The sequence below is a fragment of the Macrosteles quadrilineatus genome, unplaced genomic scaffold, assembly GCF_028750875.1.
Source record: "Macrosteles quadrilineatus isolate MER2022 unplaced genomic scaffold, UCM_ALF_1.0 Scaffold_4__1_contigs__length_99947679, whole genome shotgun sequence".
NCBI lineage: Eukaryota > Metazoa > Arthropoda > Insecta > Hemiptera > Cicadellidae > Macrosteles > Macrosteles quadrilineatus.
This window is the reverse complement of record NW_026542597.1, coordinates 35,673,024-35,690,394: the sequence shown is the minus strand read 5'-3', so window position 1 is coordinate 35,690,394 and position 17,371 is coordinate 35,673,024. Positions and strand designations below refer to the sequence as shown.

The 17,371-nt window shown below is 37.8% G+C and overlaps 1 protein-coding gene across 1 annotated transcript; it reads right to left on the bottom strand.

The window, feature by feature from the left end:
* Window positions 1–4,166: 4,166 nt before the first annotated feature.
* Window positions 4,167–4,670, bottom strand: LOC128991279 (barrier-to-autointegration factor-like). Its single transcript, XM_054414030.1, has one exon. The coding sequence runs from the start codon at window positions 4,495–4,497 to the stop codon at window positions 4,186–4,188; it is 312 nt and encodes a 103-aa protein (XP_054270005.1). The 5' UTR covers window positions 4,498–4,670; the 3' UTR covers window positions 4,167–4,185.
* Between the last annotated feature and the right edge of the window lie 12,701 nt (window positions 4,671–17,371).

Here is a 17,371-nt window from a genome sequence, read left to right as displayed (position 1 = left end):
AGACACACAACTTTGGAATTGAATTAAAGATTATTAAATTCTCTATAAAACCCTTCCTAAAGACTTTTCTCTATGATCATTACTTCAGCCTGTACGCATCTCGGCAAATGAGCCTACCGATAATATTTCAATGCTTGAAAAAATTGTTTTATTTTTTACTAACTGTATATCCGCAAGAAATGGACTTAATGGGCTCAAACTGGGTTCCAATTGTTGCAAATGTAGTTAACTTTAAAAAAGTATAGGACACATATACCTGACAAACACTTCCTTTAGTTAGTTTTTTCAATAAAACAAAAAAATGAGCCAGAATTTTACAGTTTTTCAAGTATCATAGGAGTAGCACAGGGGTTTCAGGGTTGCAAACTTGGGTATAAACTACTCTTAGGGGACCTAACAACATATAAAAAAATCGTAGATACATGCGCGTTTGCGATGTTGAATGCTGTTATTGACTGGCCTAAGAAATAAAATTCAAAGATTAAAATATTTTACTTTAAAATTTTAACAATTACTAAATAATTACATAAATAATCATCGGAGTTTGATTCTGCTAGTTTTAAAATATTAATACTACACTTTTGAACTTAAATTTTTCTTATAGGTAGCCTAAATAAATTTAATAAAAAATTATAAAATTTGTGCTTTGCTGTTGTTTACTAACTCTCTAAAATGTAATTCAGTTCAAATTTATTTGACTTCACTTTTGTAGAATTTCTGGAACAGTTTCTAAGACATTTCAAAAGTGAATCCACAGGAAATTCTCTTGCGTTTCGAATGTAAAGCTTTTGAAAGCACTTTAAATATTTGATCAATTATCCCTCAAATCCACCATACGCCAGCCATTGCGTGAGTAATAATGGTAATATTCTCTGTCAAGCTGTATTGCTATATTAATGGTCTTCATGTTAACTTAAAACACATGTTGATAATTTGCTTAACTAAACCATGGTAACCACGTTGAGTAAACTGAGTTGCGTGTTTGCATTAAGGTAACTTTGCTAAAAGACTTAAAACAAACTGTTCTGGGTAAAGTCACATCTGAGAAGACATTCAACCTGTTTACTGGGAAAATAAGAAAACAACTGTTGTAACATTTCGATTAAGTTCAATTATATGACATTCTACTAGCCTACAACAAACCTTTGCTAAGTAAACCTAAGTAAGTACTCATACAATTTAAGTTGATCTAAGAATGGAATTAATTTGACATTTTAAGGAATGATTTCAGTGAAAATCTAATCAGGAAAATGGAAGTTCACTTAGTCATCACGTTTGCTGTGGTCGTATTTTTATCCATGTTAGATTTAAGTTACTTTTAAATGTACGAATTTGGTGATCAAACTACACCTACTATACAAAAAATTGGAAAAGTTAAATAATTAAATACACTAAAATGTCAATTTCTGTTTGTAGGAGTATTTACCACACCATCACCGCTGTAATTAGTGATATAAATGCTAATCAGATGGTTTTGCATAAATATTAATTCTTCATTAACGAGTCCACAAACACGTCGTCCAGTGACTAACTACAGTCAGTTTTAATCTTTGTGAAGCTATTTCTGGATTATTTACCTTTCATTATCAATAACAAAAGGAATTTGAAATTCATTAGCACTTTGAAAGTACAAAAAGAGGTAACACAATCCAAAAAACTGTATCAAAGTTGAAAATAAGTTTCAATGTCGCACCACTCCAAAAAGGATTGTATTAAAACCCTACAGGTTGGCCTGAAAATACAGTGATGTCATAGAGAAATAGGTAATTGATGAATCGGAATGAAAGATCCATACAATGATTATTTATGGAACAGCTATATGTAGTCGATTTAAACCGCAACGGTTAACATGGTGACGGTAGCCAGTTAATTTAAACATCTATTAAACAGTTTACATTAATAACTCAATTATTATTAACGAAAATAGTCTAACAAAATGTGAAGTAGTCTATTTTACACAATGTATTGATATCACAACAATTATAGCATAGTCGTTTAGACATAATATTAATAACGTTGAACTATAACTCGCTAGGTAGTTTAATTGTTATTACCATGAGATTAATTTCTACTATGATGTAGAGTATGATTAAATCTAATATGTTTTAAGTGTTCGTAATTATCATACAAACGGTAACACCATACAGTTTAATATTTTTGTAATACACATCTCTAGAGTGGTCGTGTTCATACAGTAGTACGAAATACGCTACAAAACTTTATGTATTTTTATGAATTAGTAATAATTGGTACTGTACATTTTAAAATTAATTTTTTTAATTTGTGACTATGTTATGAATGAACGCTCAAAAAGAGTATTTGGTGAAAGAACATACATTATTTTATTTGAACAATTTTAACAACATTTTTTTTATTAAAACCAACACAAAACTAACTAATTATTGTTTACATTCCTTTTAAAATAAATAAACATATTTTTTCATTATTAACAATCATGGTAATTAAAATAGCCTATTAACATTTTACAACAGCTGGCAATTCAAAAGCAGTAAGTTAAACACAGAATCTATCTATATATTAATAGGCAAGCATGTTTCTTTAAAACCTTTTTTCTCAGCTCGTGTGCATCGTAGGGAAAATCTACGCATACCGTTTGAAAGCTATTTTCCTGTAGGTGTGCAGAATCCCTTTATAAATTTAAATAGGCTCAAAGATAAGCACAAAAAATGAGTTTAAAAATTTGAAAAAATTAAAATGGATCTTATGCGTTGCTATGCTGGTTACGAAATAACAACGAAATATAAACAGAAAACAAATGGAGGAAACTCCAATCACATGTTTTATTTACAGTGTGGAGTGAAAATAGATAAGTGAGTACATTACATATTTTTGGTCGAGTTTCGACCACTGGACGACCTCTCGTATATTATAAATAACATCCTCTTACGTGTGTATACTTTTAAATTATAAGGAAAGGGTTTCTTATGTGGCTTAAGCGAGCCACTAAAACATCAAGCGAAGCAAAGTAATTATTTATATTAAAAGCACCAATTAACGAATATAAGCCTAATCAAAGAGCTTCATAAAGGCAACAAGTATTGAAAACCCTGCTTTGCATGTGTCTTGTAGATTGCAGACCAACTATCTTTTAAGAAAAACAGTAAGTTACCTATGTTTATCAATTGGCAATAGTGTAAGGTTGTTCTATGTTTAAAATGTTTACCTATGATTTGTGTTTTAATGTCTGTAAACCATCTTAAATGCCAAACAGCTAAATTTTGTCACAAACATGATGAAAAAGCCACATAAAAGCTTCATTGTACGAAATAGGACGAGTAAAAATACGATATAGCGTAGAGGTGTGGACGGGAGGTTAGTGGCTGGTGTGGTTTTCGGTTGTGGTTTTGAATCAGTTACGTGTGTGAATGGAGTTTGCTAATAGTGGTTATTTCTGGAATCATGCTTAAAGTAGGTCATTGGTGCAACAATGCTAAAAAAATATTATTATGTTGCATATCGTATTCAATACTATCATAATGTGTACGGTATGTTTCAAGATAATGTGGGCATTTAGAGAAAATGTTTCATTGATGGTGATGTTTTTGTAAGTGCGAGAACTTTGCGGCATTCAGGCAGGATTCTGAAAGGTATTTAGACTCAAAAAGTACGGGGTCGAAGCCCCGAATGGTTTTGATATAAAAAAGCGTCCCTTCTATTTCTGGTATGGATTTCTATCCAGCTCTCTAGAACTAGGACGGATTATAGCATGGTAGCTCAAAAACATGATTATATGTAATTTTATAATTATTTAATGACACTACTATATTCAGAAATACCATAATGGGTAGCAGAGCGTGTAATATACTCAACGTAATTCCTAAACGTCGCCGGTTCGACTCCAAGAGATGTAGTTTGACATTAGGCTTTCGATTATGCTACTAACAAAAGGTTGGTAATAAAAACAATACCCAAACACATTTCACACAAGTGCAAGTGGATAGACACAAAACAAAACATATTTTCAACAACAATATGCTTGTTGCGTTGCTAGCTAAGTGGTTAGCGTCTCAAACTCTTTGCGGGAGGATCAGGTTCGATCCCCGGCATATTCAGAAAACTTATGCTTAGATAGTTTCCCTTGAAAGTGTTTAAATTAACATAAAGTGACACTGGCTTACATACAAGAAAAAATAAAGAAAAACACCTTTACTGTGTTCAATAATCTCATAATGAGTAGTTGGTAACCATGTATTTGTTGCTGTAGTCACACAAGGCTCTATAGCAGTCCTCGCACTGTTTACAGTTGGCGTCGCACACACACTTCAGCCACCTCTGGAACGCAGCTTTGTCCTTGTTCAGCCTGAGGAACTGAGCGAGAACCTGGCTGGCTTCGCAATACCCTTCGTCCCTGAGTCTTCCCCCCAACACTTCCCCTATCCCCGGCAGCTCCGTGACGTCCTTGTCACCCATTGGCTCCGAGACGAACCTGCGGTGTTTCTTTGTCTCGGTTGACGATGGGAAGAACCAGCCCATCATTTTGGAGCGATCTGTAGGGTGTAATGTTGAAATTCGATCTAGTGGCGATAGTATGATAGTATAAATTTAGATTTAACCCATTCTAAAATCCGATTATAAAGATATACGTGATGTGGTAATGATACCCTCCATGATTAACATGTACTGGTTAATTTATTACGTGCCAATTCATGTTGAGCATGTCCTGAAATATCAGTGTTGCTATGCTACAAAACCTACATGTTCTCACACTAATTGTGAGAATTGTGAGTAGGGTATATCTGCTTCCTACTCCGAGATCTAATATTGGTTTTTATGAAATAGATCTGTCTTTAATAGATCCGTTATCTAAGTCCACAAATCGTATGTCATGCATATACTTGAAGTACCTATTTACTGAATAATTAAATAATGAATTAAATATTTTATTAAAGATCAATTTTATCGAAGCTAACAATTGAAAGCTGAGAGAACAGGTGCCTTAGCTCTTAAGCTGAATAAACTGTTGCACATAGCATACATATTTTGCCCACAGAAAACAGAAAAACAATAGAACGTAACTTCTACATTCCATTGTAAAAAGGTATGCAAAACATATGCAAACAAACGCATGGTTACAGGTTTACAGTAGTCTTTTATACACAAAGTAAGAATTTTACTACTTTGGGCTTGAGCTATGTTGAAATCACAAAAATGTTTGGGTTGAAATAAAAGAAATGCGGACCCACATACCAAACACATACCACTTAAATGTGCACATGAAGCTGGTAGTAGCTTTTTTGAAATTAATACTTCGTAAAACAGGCGTTGTCCTCAAACACCACGTTACTAATAACTTTATTAGCTTTTAAACACTGAAAAGTAGAAAACGGGCTTTCTAAAATAGTATTAGTACTCAGGACAAACGTTGGAATATTTTATACTACGAGGAGTCAACACCTCGCAAAAACTTGTATATTTTAAAACGTTTTTATTAGCTCGCTTTCTTGTCCGGTACAAATTTTGCAATCAATTTTATACTAACTTCCCGATGAGCTAGAGTCTTGAAACGTGAAACATAGCTCACAAATGGAAGACAATGCAATACTAGATCATTTAATTTTCATATTTCCCTTGGGCTACGCCCCATGGGCTTGTTTTTATTAATTCGCTTTCTTGCAAATTTTGATACTTCCCAAAGAGCTAGAGACTTGAAACTTGAAACATAGCTCACAAATAGATGACAATGCAATATTATATCATTTAATTTTCATATTTCCCTTGGGCTACGCCCCATGGGCTTGTTTTTGTTAGCTAGCTTTCCTACAAATTTTTATTTCAATTTTATTTAGTTACAAGATGTCTAGATAAATCTCTAATGTTCAATATGTCTAAAAAGTGTAAAAAAGAATGATTTTTTTTTTTTAGGGAGAGGTGGGAAAATGCATTTATGCACACAGGTTGCTAGCCTGTAGTGTGGGACTCCAACGGGCTTAAGGCCCAGAGACTACCCACTAAAAACCTCCTCTACTCTTCGGACACTAGCCTGGGAACACTTGTCGCACTTCATCAGAACTAGGCCGAGTTTGCCTACGCCCGAGGGGCTTACGCCGTGTCTAGCCGTTTATTTTTTATCAAATCTAGACTATGTTCCGATCTAGATCATTCTTTTTAGCTTGAAGGACATTCCGGACAAAGTGCGACCAGCAGTCCCAGTTGTCCTCACCCTTCAGCAAGGTCTCACAGATCGATTCAATCGACAGCACCCCAAGATGTTGAATGGCCTCCTGGCGAAGCATATCCCATTGTGGACAGTGGAAAAAAGTGTGTTCCGCGTCGTCGGGAATGCATGGGCAGTAAATGCAGTCAGGTGAATTCGTTTTGGCCATCAAGTGCAGGTACGACTGAAAATAGCCGTGACCTGACAAGAACTGCGTGAGGTAATAGTCAACCTCACCGTGCCGCCGTTCTACCCACGGTTGGACCTGCCTGATGAGTCTGGCAGTCCAACGTCCTCGAGTCTCCCTTTCCCAGCTTTCTTGACACATCTGAAAAGTGCGGAAGCGCTCTTCTGTTCTTGCAGCGTCCTTTCCGATGTAGCCTTGTCTCTGGTAGATTGCCTTCCTCTCCGCTGCCAAGAGTTTGACTGGGATAACTCCAGCGATCACCAAAACGGCCGGTTCGGACACCGTACGGTACGCGGAAGCGACCCTGAGTGCCGCCTGACGCTGCACTCGTGCGAGCCTCAACCTATACGCCTCCTTGTTAAGCGCGTCTGCCCACACCTCAGAGCCGTAGAGAAGCACGGACTGGACTGCAGACATCAGTAGTCTTCTACGGCTGGACCGGGGACCACCGACATTGGCCATAAGCCTACTAAGAGCAGCAACACTCCTAGCAGCCTTGTCCGCCGTACGGAAGATCTGGTCCCTCCAGCTCAGCTTGTTGTCCACCATGACACCAAGGTACTTGGCGGTTCGCGTGGTTTGGACAACTACGTTCCCAACTCGTAGCGGAACGATGGTTTCAATCCGTTTTTTCGTGAGGATGACGATCTCTGTCTTGCTCAGAGCGAGTGTCAGACCATGATCAGTCATCCAGGCGTTTACAACGCGCATGACTTGGTTCAGTTTCAGTTGGGCTAGCTCAACGTTGCGTGCAGCAATGAGGGCTGCGACGTCATCGGCGTACCCAACTAAAACGGTCTCCTCTGGCATCTCAGATCTCAGAAGGCTGTCGTAGGCAGCGTTCCACAAATCTGGGCCGAGTATCGAACCTTGCGCGGCACCGGAAGTAACATCCATCGTCCGCGAACCATCTTTAGTTTCGTAATTAAGAGTTCTGCAGCGCAGGTAGTCCTCGATCAGCCTCAACAGATATGCTGGTACGCGGAAGCTGTTCCTCAACGCGCTCAACATATCGACCCATCTCGCCGAGTTAAAAGCATTCTTGACATCTAGCGTAACAAGAAGCACGATACGGCGAGAGTAATGATTGAAGCTCTCGGCACGCTCTACCGCTCTGTGTACCTCGGATATCGCGTCGATTGTTGACCGACCCTTTCTGAAGCCGTACTGACGAGGAGACAAATCTCTTGCAGCTTCCACGGCAGACGTCAGGCGGCAGCGGATCAGTTTCTCGAAGAGTTTTCCGGCCACATCCAACATACAGAGGGGTCTGTAAGACGACGGCATATTCGGGTCACCTTTCCCCTTGCTGATTAGCACAGGCCTAGCCCTTTTCCAAGGAGTTGGGAAAACCCCTTCGCACAGGCATGTGTTGTACATTCTCAGCAGTAAGAGGGGGTTAACTGAGAATACCTTCTTGAGAGCCTCACTGGGAATACCATCAGGATCAGGTGCTTTTCTATTTTTCAGGGAGAGGACAGATGATTCCAGCTCTTTAATGCTAAAGAGTGGAATGTCCCCTAACTCGCCATAGTCGAAAAAAGGCCGCCGAGGATGAGACGGAAAGAGGGCGGTGACGATCCTGTCCATGGTGGTGCCCTCCATGACGGAAGGTGGTGATCGGGCGCCGAGTTTCTGGGTTACAACCTTGTAGCCCAGTCCCCAAGGATCACAGTCAACATCCTCCTGAAGCCTCCTCCAACAGCTAACCTTGCTCCTGATGATAGCCCGACGAAGAGCTTTCTTCGCAGCCCTATAAGCCGCTGACTTAGCCTCGAAATCCGGGAATCTTCTGGCCCTCATAGCGGCACGTCTGGCTTTCAGACAAGCTTTCCGAAGGTTCGAGATCTCTAAAGTCCACCAGTACACAGCTTGCTTATCGCGACGGCGTCCCCTGCGTGGCATGGCCTGGTCACAAGCCGAGACAATCAGTTCCATCGTGGACGTTACCAATGCCTCAGCGTCAACAGGTGCAGCAGAATTCACCAGCGCTCCCCGTGAGATTACGTCAGTGAACTTCTCAACATCCAGCTTTTCCGTATTCCATCGGCGTGGTCCAGATCGTGATACAGGCGCCTGATTATGGTGTTCATCCAGTATATCAAAAACGATGTACTGATAATCACTTGCCGTGAGGTCTTCGATGACTCTCCAGTTGGAGATCCGTGCTAGTAGTGATTCCGACGAGAAGGAGATATCGGGGATCGTACCTCTCATGCCGGGGCGCCGGAAAGTAGGCGTGTCACCCTCGTTTAAGACGACAAGTCCGGCCCTGGCGGCAAAGTCCAGGATGTATTTCCCCCGGGAGTTTGTAGAGGTCATACCCCACTCCACAGCCCTCGCATTAAAATCACCAGCAACAACGACATGCCCAACGGTACCCCTTACACTGTCTTCTAAGCGGTCAATCTTCAGACGGAATTCCCGAATTGGCTCGTTGGGGGTAAGGTAGACACTAAAAAACGTGACGTCCCTACACCTGACCCAAACGAAGCCTCGGCCGCGTCCGTGATCTCGCACTGGTGCTTCCGTGCTGTTTCGAACCCAACAAGCGGCAGTACCAAGAGAATCTGGGAACCAGAAGTGTGGGTCCCTGTCACGGTACTGCTCGCTGATCAGAAGGGTGTCCGCACCGATCTCTTGGGCCAGCTGATCTAAGAGGGAGTCTCTGGCTTGGCCTTAGACTTGAGTCGACCCAAGACTTCAGCAAAAGAGCGCCCCCCTAAGGGGTTAATCAGGATTGCCTCAGCCCTGGGCTTTCTCGGCCTGGGTTTCTTTGAAACAGGGGGGGACTTTCCACGAACCTCCCTCGCCGGAGCAGGGTCAGCAATCTTTCGATCTCTTGCTGCAGGTTCTTTGTTAGAGACAGCCTCCATTCGTCTCAATTTCCTCTTTTCTTTGCGGGAAAGCCTCTTCTCCCAGTTACCCACATTTGATGGTGCCACAGCAGAGTTCATAGAGCTGCTTCCGTCAACCGTTGGGAGAGAGGCAAGTTTCCTGGTTTGCTGAGGGCGCTTCTTTAGAGCTGGAGTGTGCTCAGTAGGGGGTCTCATCTGGGTGGCCCTGTCCTCGACCTTCTGCTCGACATCTGACAGAGGCTGATTGGCCAATTCAGGAAGATCGGGGCTCTCCGCTGGTGAGCTCCTTGCCCGTTTCCTTTGATTCCCGCCCTTGTCGTTCAGTTTAGGGGCTAAAACTTGGTTCACAAGCTCCCGTTCATTAACTAAAGCCTGTCTCATCAAGCCTTTAATTTCGAGAACTCGGGCAACCCGATCCTTCACCTTTGGGAGACCGTCCTTGATTGACCGGTTTACGTTGGTCCGGAGCTTCAAGGTTCCCTCCATATTATTGATGAGGTCCATCATCTCTACCAGGAGGTCAGACTCCTCCTCATCAGCATCGTCGTATTGTTGACGGTAACGCTGAAGTTCGGGATCCGACCTCTGGGGGCTGATTTTCGGTGCTGTACTTTCCAGGAGGGTTTCCGTCAACGCCGGTTCAACGTCTACTTTTCCTTCTCCACTTGTCAAAGGAGATCTTAGTGGGGGGAACTCATTTGAGGCCTTAAAGGTTGCAGGCGGTGGAGTTGCCTTAACGTTGTTCGCTGGTGGCGACCTCTTGACCTTGGAGCTACGCCCAAAAGGGCTCCACTCCTTTTCCGACTTCGATTTTTGCTCATTTGAGCTGCTGTTAAATAATGTGTTGGGTGGGGGGTTTTGACAAGCCATACATGTGTTTACCAGCGCATCGTGCGGCAAGAGACGGCCCGGATTTAGTCAGGAGCGGGTATACCCTCGGGGACAATCCCCTACCCCAGTTCCCCGGGGCCCGACCTCCGTTTGCCCAGCACCGGATACCTGACGTGCCGGGGGTCGCCTGTTGCAATGCAGAGCCCGACCTCTGTGCCGCACTTCCTGACCAAGGACCGAAGTGGCTGGCTCCTCACGACACACTGGGAATACCCATCGGCAGTGCAGAGCACACATCAACCCCTGCAACACAACAGGGGCACTACCAGGGACTCCCAGTGAGGACGTCAGTCACCCTTTTAGTCGCCTCTTACGACAAGCCCGGGAGGGCTGCGATCCTATTCTAACCCCGAAACCGCAGGGGGGAAAAAAGAATGATAGAGGTATAGAAAGTGCAAAAAATATAAACCCAAACTAAACATATATATATATATATTTTTACGTACGTCAATTATTGTTAACAAGTACAGACTTATGTTTGGTTGCCCAAACTGACTTTGAGAACTGATTTGACATTCGATATGACATTAGTTACGCCTAAATTTAAGTATTACCTTTGACTATTAATACAACTACACATTCCATCCCCATGTTAAAGCTGTCGCCAGGCTTTTTATCAAATTTGTCTTAGTTGATGTGAGCCACCTACAGATTGCACTAATACAAATTACTGAATTCTGCCGATTAGACGATAGTTTTTACTAAGTCAAACTGATGGAATGACTTTTTCATGATCTATAGCAACTATTATGACCCAGTAACTATGTGAGTAATAAAAAATAGGGGAAAAATAGAGTTTTAGAAACTAGAGCATCTGTGACTGGCACACAACCACATCATAACAACTTCATTAGTTTTTAGTAAAAAATTGACGTAGGTATTACAGAATTGCGTAATCAAATCAACAATGCCTCGTCTCACCAGCGGCAACTTTTACGTCACGTTAATTTAACACTTCTTCTTCTTCCCGCCAGCTCATTTGACAGTGCCTCTTTGATTAAGTTTTGTTTGTCTGATTCTCGACAGGCTTCACGTAGCAAAAGCTAATTAAAAAGTTGTTAGTGTGCTTATGAAAGACAATCTCATAATTAATGTCACAGGTCGTTTTAATGAGAAATATCATATTTTAATTCAATAAAAATGCTTTCATGTTGTGTTTCTTGATAGCTTAGGTTAGCGTCTCAAATTTTAATGTAAGGCGGAAGGGTATCCGCCATAAAGCAATAGGCTATATTATTTATGTGCATTACAGTACCACAATTAATTGTGGTTTTGATTATTTTCCTGTTGGTTGATAATTTGGTGATTTTTATTTAAAAAAAAAATGCCTTTATTGTTGCCACAGAAAAATTAAAATAAAAAAGATTAACATAAATCCCATTGTGAAAGAGAAAAATATAAAACTTTGTGTAAGTCCAAATGTTTTAATCTGGGATTAACAGATTTCCGAAACGATAAATTTTATTTCGTAACAGGAAAATTAACTTGACTTGTAGTCAGTAAATGCCGCTACATTGTAGCTATATTTTTATAACCAATGTTAATGTTAATAAGGAAAACTGTAAATAAGTAATTCTGAAACAAAATACCTGATAGCATATTTACCACTAGTTAAAATATAATTAAATCTGTATAAGTTTGGCTTAAAGAGGTTAGAAATCGTTTTAAAGCAGATTTAAATACTTTTTGTCCTAATCGCACAGTTTTAACTTAGTTTCCTTTCCAGGACAAATATTTCTGAAACAATTCCATTAGCGTTGCATAGAATTCTTGTGGTCTTAAAACTTTGAATGATTTAGCTTTCTATGACATGTAAATTTTGAAAATATTACAATTACCAATAAAACATTTTCATCAAATTCGATGTTAACAGCAGTCACGCATGCAGTGCCGTGTCATTGTCCTGACGCAATATACGCAACACACGCCTGTCTATGTATTGCTACAAACCCGCCGTTGTACATTTGTTGTTGAGGTATTTCGAAGGTAAATTGTCGACTTTTATCTGTTTGTTGGATTTGTTTTACAAACCATTGGTAATATTTAATTAGTTTAGAGTTTGTGAAAATTTTAGAAACTACTACATGAAAAAATTACCTATATTTATGTCATAAAATAACACGCGTTCATCGATAAATATTTGTTATATAAATAAATTTTTTTTATTGTATTTAGGCTACTATATACATAATCCATTGTTGTAATAGGATTGTCCAAATTCATAAGGATAATTATTTTGTTATATTATAATTATTATATTATTATATTAATGCAATTAATTAAGGACATTCAATTTGGATCGGGATTTTCGAGTACCGGTAATATCCAAAAATATTCTAATACTAATATTTACCCACCGCAAAGTAATATTTAAGTACATTAGAGTAAAACTATAATTCAATCAACATTACTATCAAGTTTCATAGTTCCGATGATCTTATGTCACAAAATGTTTACTTGAATTTTAAAATCTCCCCAGCCCTTTTAAGATGCGGAGGATAACAGATTTTGACACACATATCCAAGGATTGATAAATACTACTTCCAACTACAACCTTGTTTGAGGTTTAAACATGATGAGAATTTCAGTAAAATGTTTACTATAAAACTGAAATAGTCCTTAAAACTGATGAATTTAAGTCTCTTGAGTAAAAAGAGGAAAATGTTAGGATTGAAAGTAGTTAAAATCAATTGGCTTAGCACTTGAATTCACGTTCTCCCTGCAGAAATGAAAGAGTAATCAAATTAATGACCTTTACGTTCAACAATACAGTTTCAAGATTCAGAAACACTTTTAATTTAGAATCGCTTCGTTACCTTCCATTTCCGAATGGTTCTCTGCTTTTTGATTTTGTGCTTTCAAATTCTCTAGCAACACTTTATCATTTAAAATTGTGAATTCATTTTTTAACATGATGTATTTGACGAATTGTGTTTCAAGATTATTTGAAAATATCAAGTACAATTATCGGCTTTGGTACAATTAATTATTTAATGTAAAACATAAACTATTTCTTATTTTAAAATTATTTCTGTTACATACATGTGGTAGAATTTTCCAATAGTTAGTAATAAATAAATGCAGTAGGCTTATCTTGAACGGATATTAAGTTTGTACAAATTTTGTATTGTTTTGTCGTTTGTTGGCTCAATCGGTAGTACCACAGACGGGTAGACTTCCGTATCTGTTGTCAAAAACAACCGAATTAAAATATCTATGATTCGATCGTTCTTTTGTTAGGTAGGTTCTAATCAAACGATATATCGAACAATCGATATATCGATCGATATTTTCATTCGGTTGTTTTTGACAACAGATACTGAAGTCTACCACCACAGACTTCAGGCCAATGGCAGCGATGTCGGGCATTCGGATCCTGGAACTTTATCGCTCCACGTCACCCTTGGACTATAACATCTCACCCCTTGAATTGTTCCACATATATATTCGTAGACTATATGGAAGGGCAAACCAAGGTTAAGCAAGGTTAGCAAGGTTTACCAACCTTTAATCCTATACTCTTATATGAGCAATGTTTGCTTGTATGCTTGCTTGCACAAAGATCTCGAAAACGGCTTCGTCGATTTCCTTCAAATGTAAATAATTAGTTTCTGGTCTAAAAACGTGTGTAATGCAGTTAAAACTGCCACTTAAAACCAACTAAAATCGAATTACGTAAACCAATTAAATTGAAAGTCAAAACTTTTTAACATTGGCCTTATGTGTTGCTAACGTGTGTTCAAAGCTGTAGTAATAAAAAGATCGATGGTTCAAAATAAGCCATCCACCCACAGTATATTTGCAAATTACAAAATACAGTACAAAATGAAAACCATCAGTTGTTAAACTTAATCAAAGATTACACAGAAGATAACTCGATATAGGCGAAAAAAGTTTCAAGCTCCGATCAAATACTGTTTATTTAACTTGACTCTCTCCTACCAAAAACTTAATCACCGAAGTAATCAGCTGTTTTAATTTAGACAAAATGTCAAAATAATATTTATGCAATAATAGGCTATTATAAACGAGCGACCTTTCATCGACTGTAAACAAATGAATGTCTTTAGGTTTGACAGGTTAAAATGTCCATCATAATAAATTGAATTTCCACTGAAACTTAAATAATAAAAGCCAAAATTATTTGTAAATAAAACGTGAGTTTTCTTTATATTGCTTTTACAATCTAAAAAAACAACACTGAGCCATGGCTCGGGCCCCAGGTACTATAAATATGAGTACAAATTCATTAAGTAATTAATATTCACGAAACTTTGTGATGAGATCCAAACCAATATTTGAAAGTTAAAATAAATTAGTCCTACATCTTTGGTTCGAGCAATAACTCTAGGTTTATTTTATAATTATGATTAAACTAATAATAGTTTCTCAATAAAGCTCAATAAACTGTGTCAAGTGATAAAGCCCTGACATAAACAGTTTATAAAGAAAACAAACCTCAAAGGAACTCCAGTTTCTTCAAAAATTTCCGTGATTCTTACAGCCTCCTGGAGAAAGATTCACACCTCAAAGACTGTCTGATCTTTGTGTCTTCTCTGGTGATCCTTTCAAACAACACTTTAGTTTCCAGACAGTCCATTGTACACATAAGCCAAACACCTCGTGTAAACCTTATAACAGTGGTTTTAAATGAAGGTTGTATTTTTTACAGTCAGGAATTTTATTTAGTAAGTTAGTAATGACTTAAAACAAATCGTTATCTTTGAGTTTCAATTTTAAAATCCATATAGACGTATATAAAACAGGTGTTTTCCAATCACCGATTCCTCATCCTATTATTTGAAACAATCTTATTTCTCAAAATGACAAAAAAATTTCCTTTATTTCAAAATTTGAGGTACCGTTCCGATTTTTCGTATTTAACACCGATTAACAAATAACGCCTTTTTAAAACTACTCAATATAGATTGGCGGAAAATGGAAAATATTAAATTGAATGGTAAAATGTAGCAGAACTACGTACGAATTACACCATACCGTATGGTGTATGGCGTTATGGTTTTACCATACCTTAGGTGGACACAACCTTTACCTTAAAAATGCAGCTTGAGTAAAAGTAAACTTGCCATGTTGTATGACAAAGAAATAAAGAAATAGATAAGAAAATAAAAAATAAGGCTGACGTAGTATAGATACTTTCATTGTTCTTAATTTGATTGATAATAAATAAATAAATAAGTAACTTCTTGATCAGCATTGTACGTGTTATTAAATTTACGGAAAGTAAATAAAAGAAACGTCTTATAACACTTAAAACATATATTTACGCTTATACTGTTACTTACAAGACGGTAAATATACAAAAAAGGTGGTAAGTGGTGATCGATTTCGATTGGACACTTCAATCATCATCAGACCCAATAGGCGAATGATCTTGTTTAATTAAATCTTGTTTAATATTCGCCTATTGGGTCTGATGATGATTGGAGTGTCCAATCGAAATCGATCACCACTTACCACCTTTTTTGTATATTTACCGTCTTGTGAGTAACAGTATAAGCGTAAATATATGTTTTAAGTGTTATAAGACGTTTCTTTTATTTACTTTCCGTAAATAAATAAGGTCTTTATTTGCAAGCGTTCATCAAAGTACAAACTCTGTTTTTCATGACAACTTTTGTCAAATTAAGTAAATAAAATAATAAATATAATAATTGATTCAATCTAGTAAATATATTTTTTAGGGATACGTAAACAACAGTTATTTGTGTAACTAGTGGTGAAAGTGGCAATTGGCAGGCGAGTGTGGAATGATCTCGAGTGCAGCAAAGGCCTTTTTCACTCGTGTTACACATTATATTTTTCCTACAGTCACTATAAAGCATATAAATAATTAGTCTTTCAAACACTATACAACACGTTTTTATTTTCAGCTGGCAACACAAATGGTGCCCTAGAGTAAGTAGTACCCGCGGTCCGTATCACTCCGCTATTTTTCCTCGGCAAGAAATGTGCTCCTCGTTTTGAAAATATAGTTCCGTATGTTTTTGTAATTTGAAGTGGTTTCCGCACCTAAAAAGAATGCTTTAAAGGTATTTTCTTGTTTATTAAGATCGTAGGAATGTTTTAAAAACGTTTAAAATAAAAGTCCAGAATGTTCAGAAATACCGAAACTATAAACACGAAATGACAGGTAAAATCTTAGTTATAATAGTCAATAAGCTGCTCATAGTATTATTATCTTTAAGTGTTGCCAACCTATTTCCAAGCGTACACGGATTACGTGCATAATAGAACCACGCTGTTTTGTGTTGTTTCGTTGGAATCCTGATGTGCGGCAAAGTATAAACCGTACGACAAAGTATAAACCGTACGGCAAAGTATAAATATGCAGCAATTAGCAGCTTTCTGTACTATAAACAGTACAAGGAAGCCAACTTTGTCGGGTGACTGTAGGAAAATATAGTTTAAAGAACAATTTAACCATTGGACAATTTTAGGGGACGCTATTTCTACAAAATATCTTAACTTTACATATTATAAATACTTAGTTAACCAAACACAATTAAAATTCAATATGTTTTCTACAAAAGAATAAAAGCATAAAAGCTCATTAAAACCGTTAAACAAATAATAAAAAATCAATCAACTGATGCGGCCGTATAAAATCGGCAGAGTAGCGCAAAACACCCCCTAAAGCCAATAGTGTTTAATTAATACGTTTCCAAACAGTCGACTGCGCCATTCCAAGGGGTAATGATTGAGCCATTGCCGTTACTATTCGACCCAATACACATTTACCTGACTACTTAGCTTGGATAAGTGACTACAATACAATTTGAAATTGTTCATTCAAGTGTTAAAGAACACCATGTTTATAAACACGTTTTTTATTACATGGTTAAATCTATAATATTAAAACGAAACAGTGTTTTTTTATTTCACGATTCTGAATCAACCACTCGACGGATTTTCATGATTTTTTTGTTGAAAGAAAGATAATTTTGAGAACTAGGGAATGTCGAAGCCATAATTTTAGTTTAGAGTCCCAGTTTTTTAGAAATTAAGTTTTAATTTTTTTAATTCTAGCAGCCGACGGACGAGTTAAAGTCGTTTTAGTGGTGGTTGTAACTAACAGCTGGTTTCTAACTGTCATTGAAATGTTTATGTTACAAGTTGTTTGTATACAAAAATATTGATCCAGAGTTTGTCTACACACTATTTCACTTTCAAATGTAGTTTATTACCTACCGTAAAAGATCTATGTTTTCAGGAGATTGTGTAATTTAGAACTAAAC

What these genes read in the sequence shown, in the direction of transcription:
- LOC128991279 (XM_054414030.1), bottom strand. Translation starts at nt 4,497, where the DNA reads ATGATGGGCTGGTTCTTCCCATCGTCAACCGAGACAAAGAAACACCGC.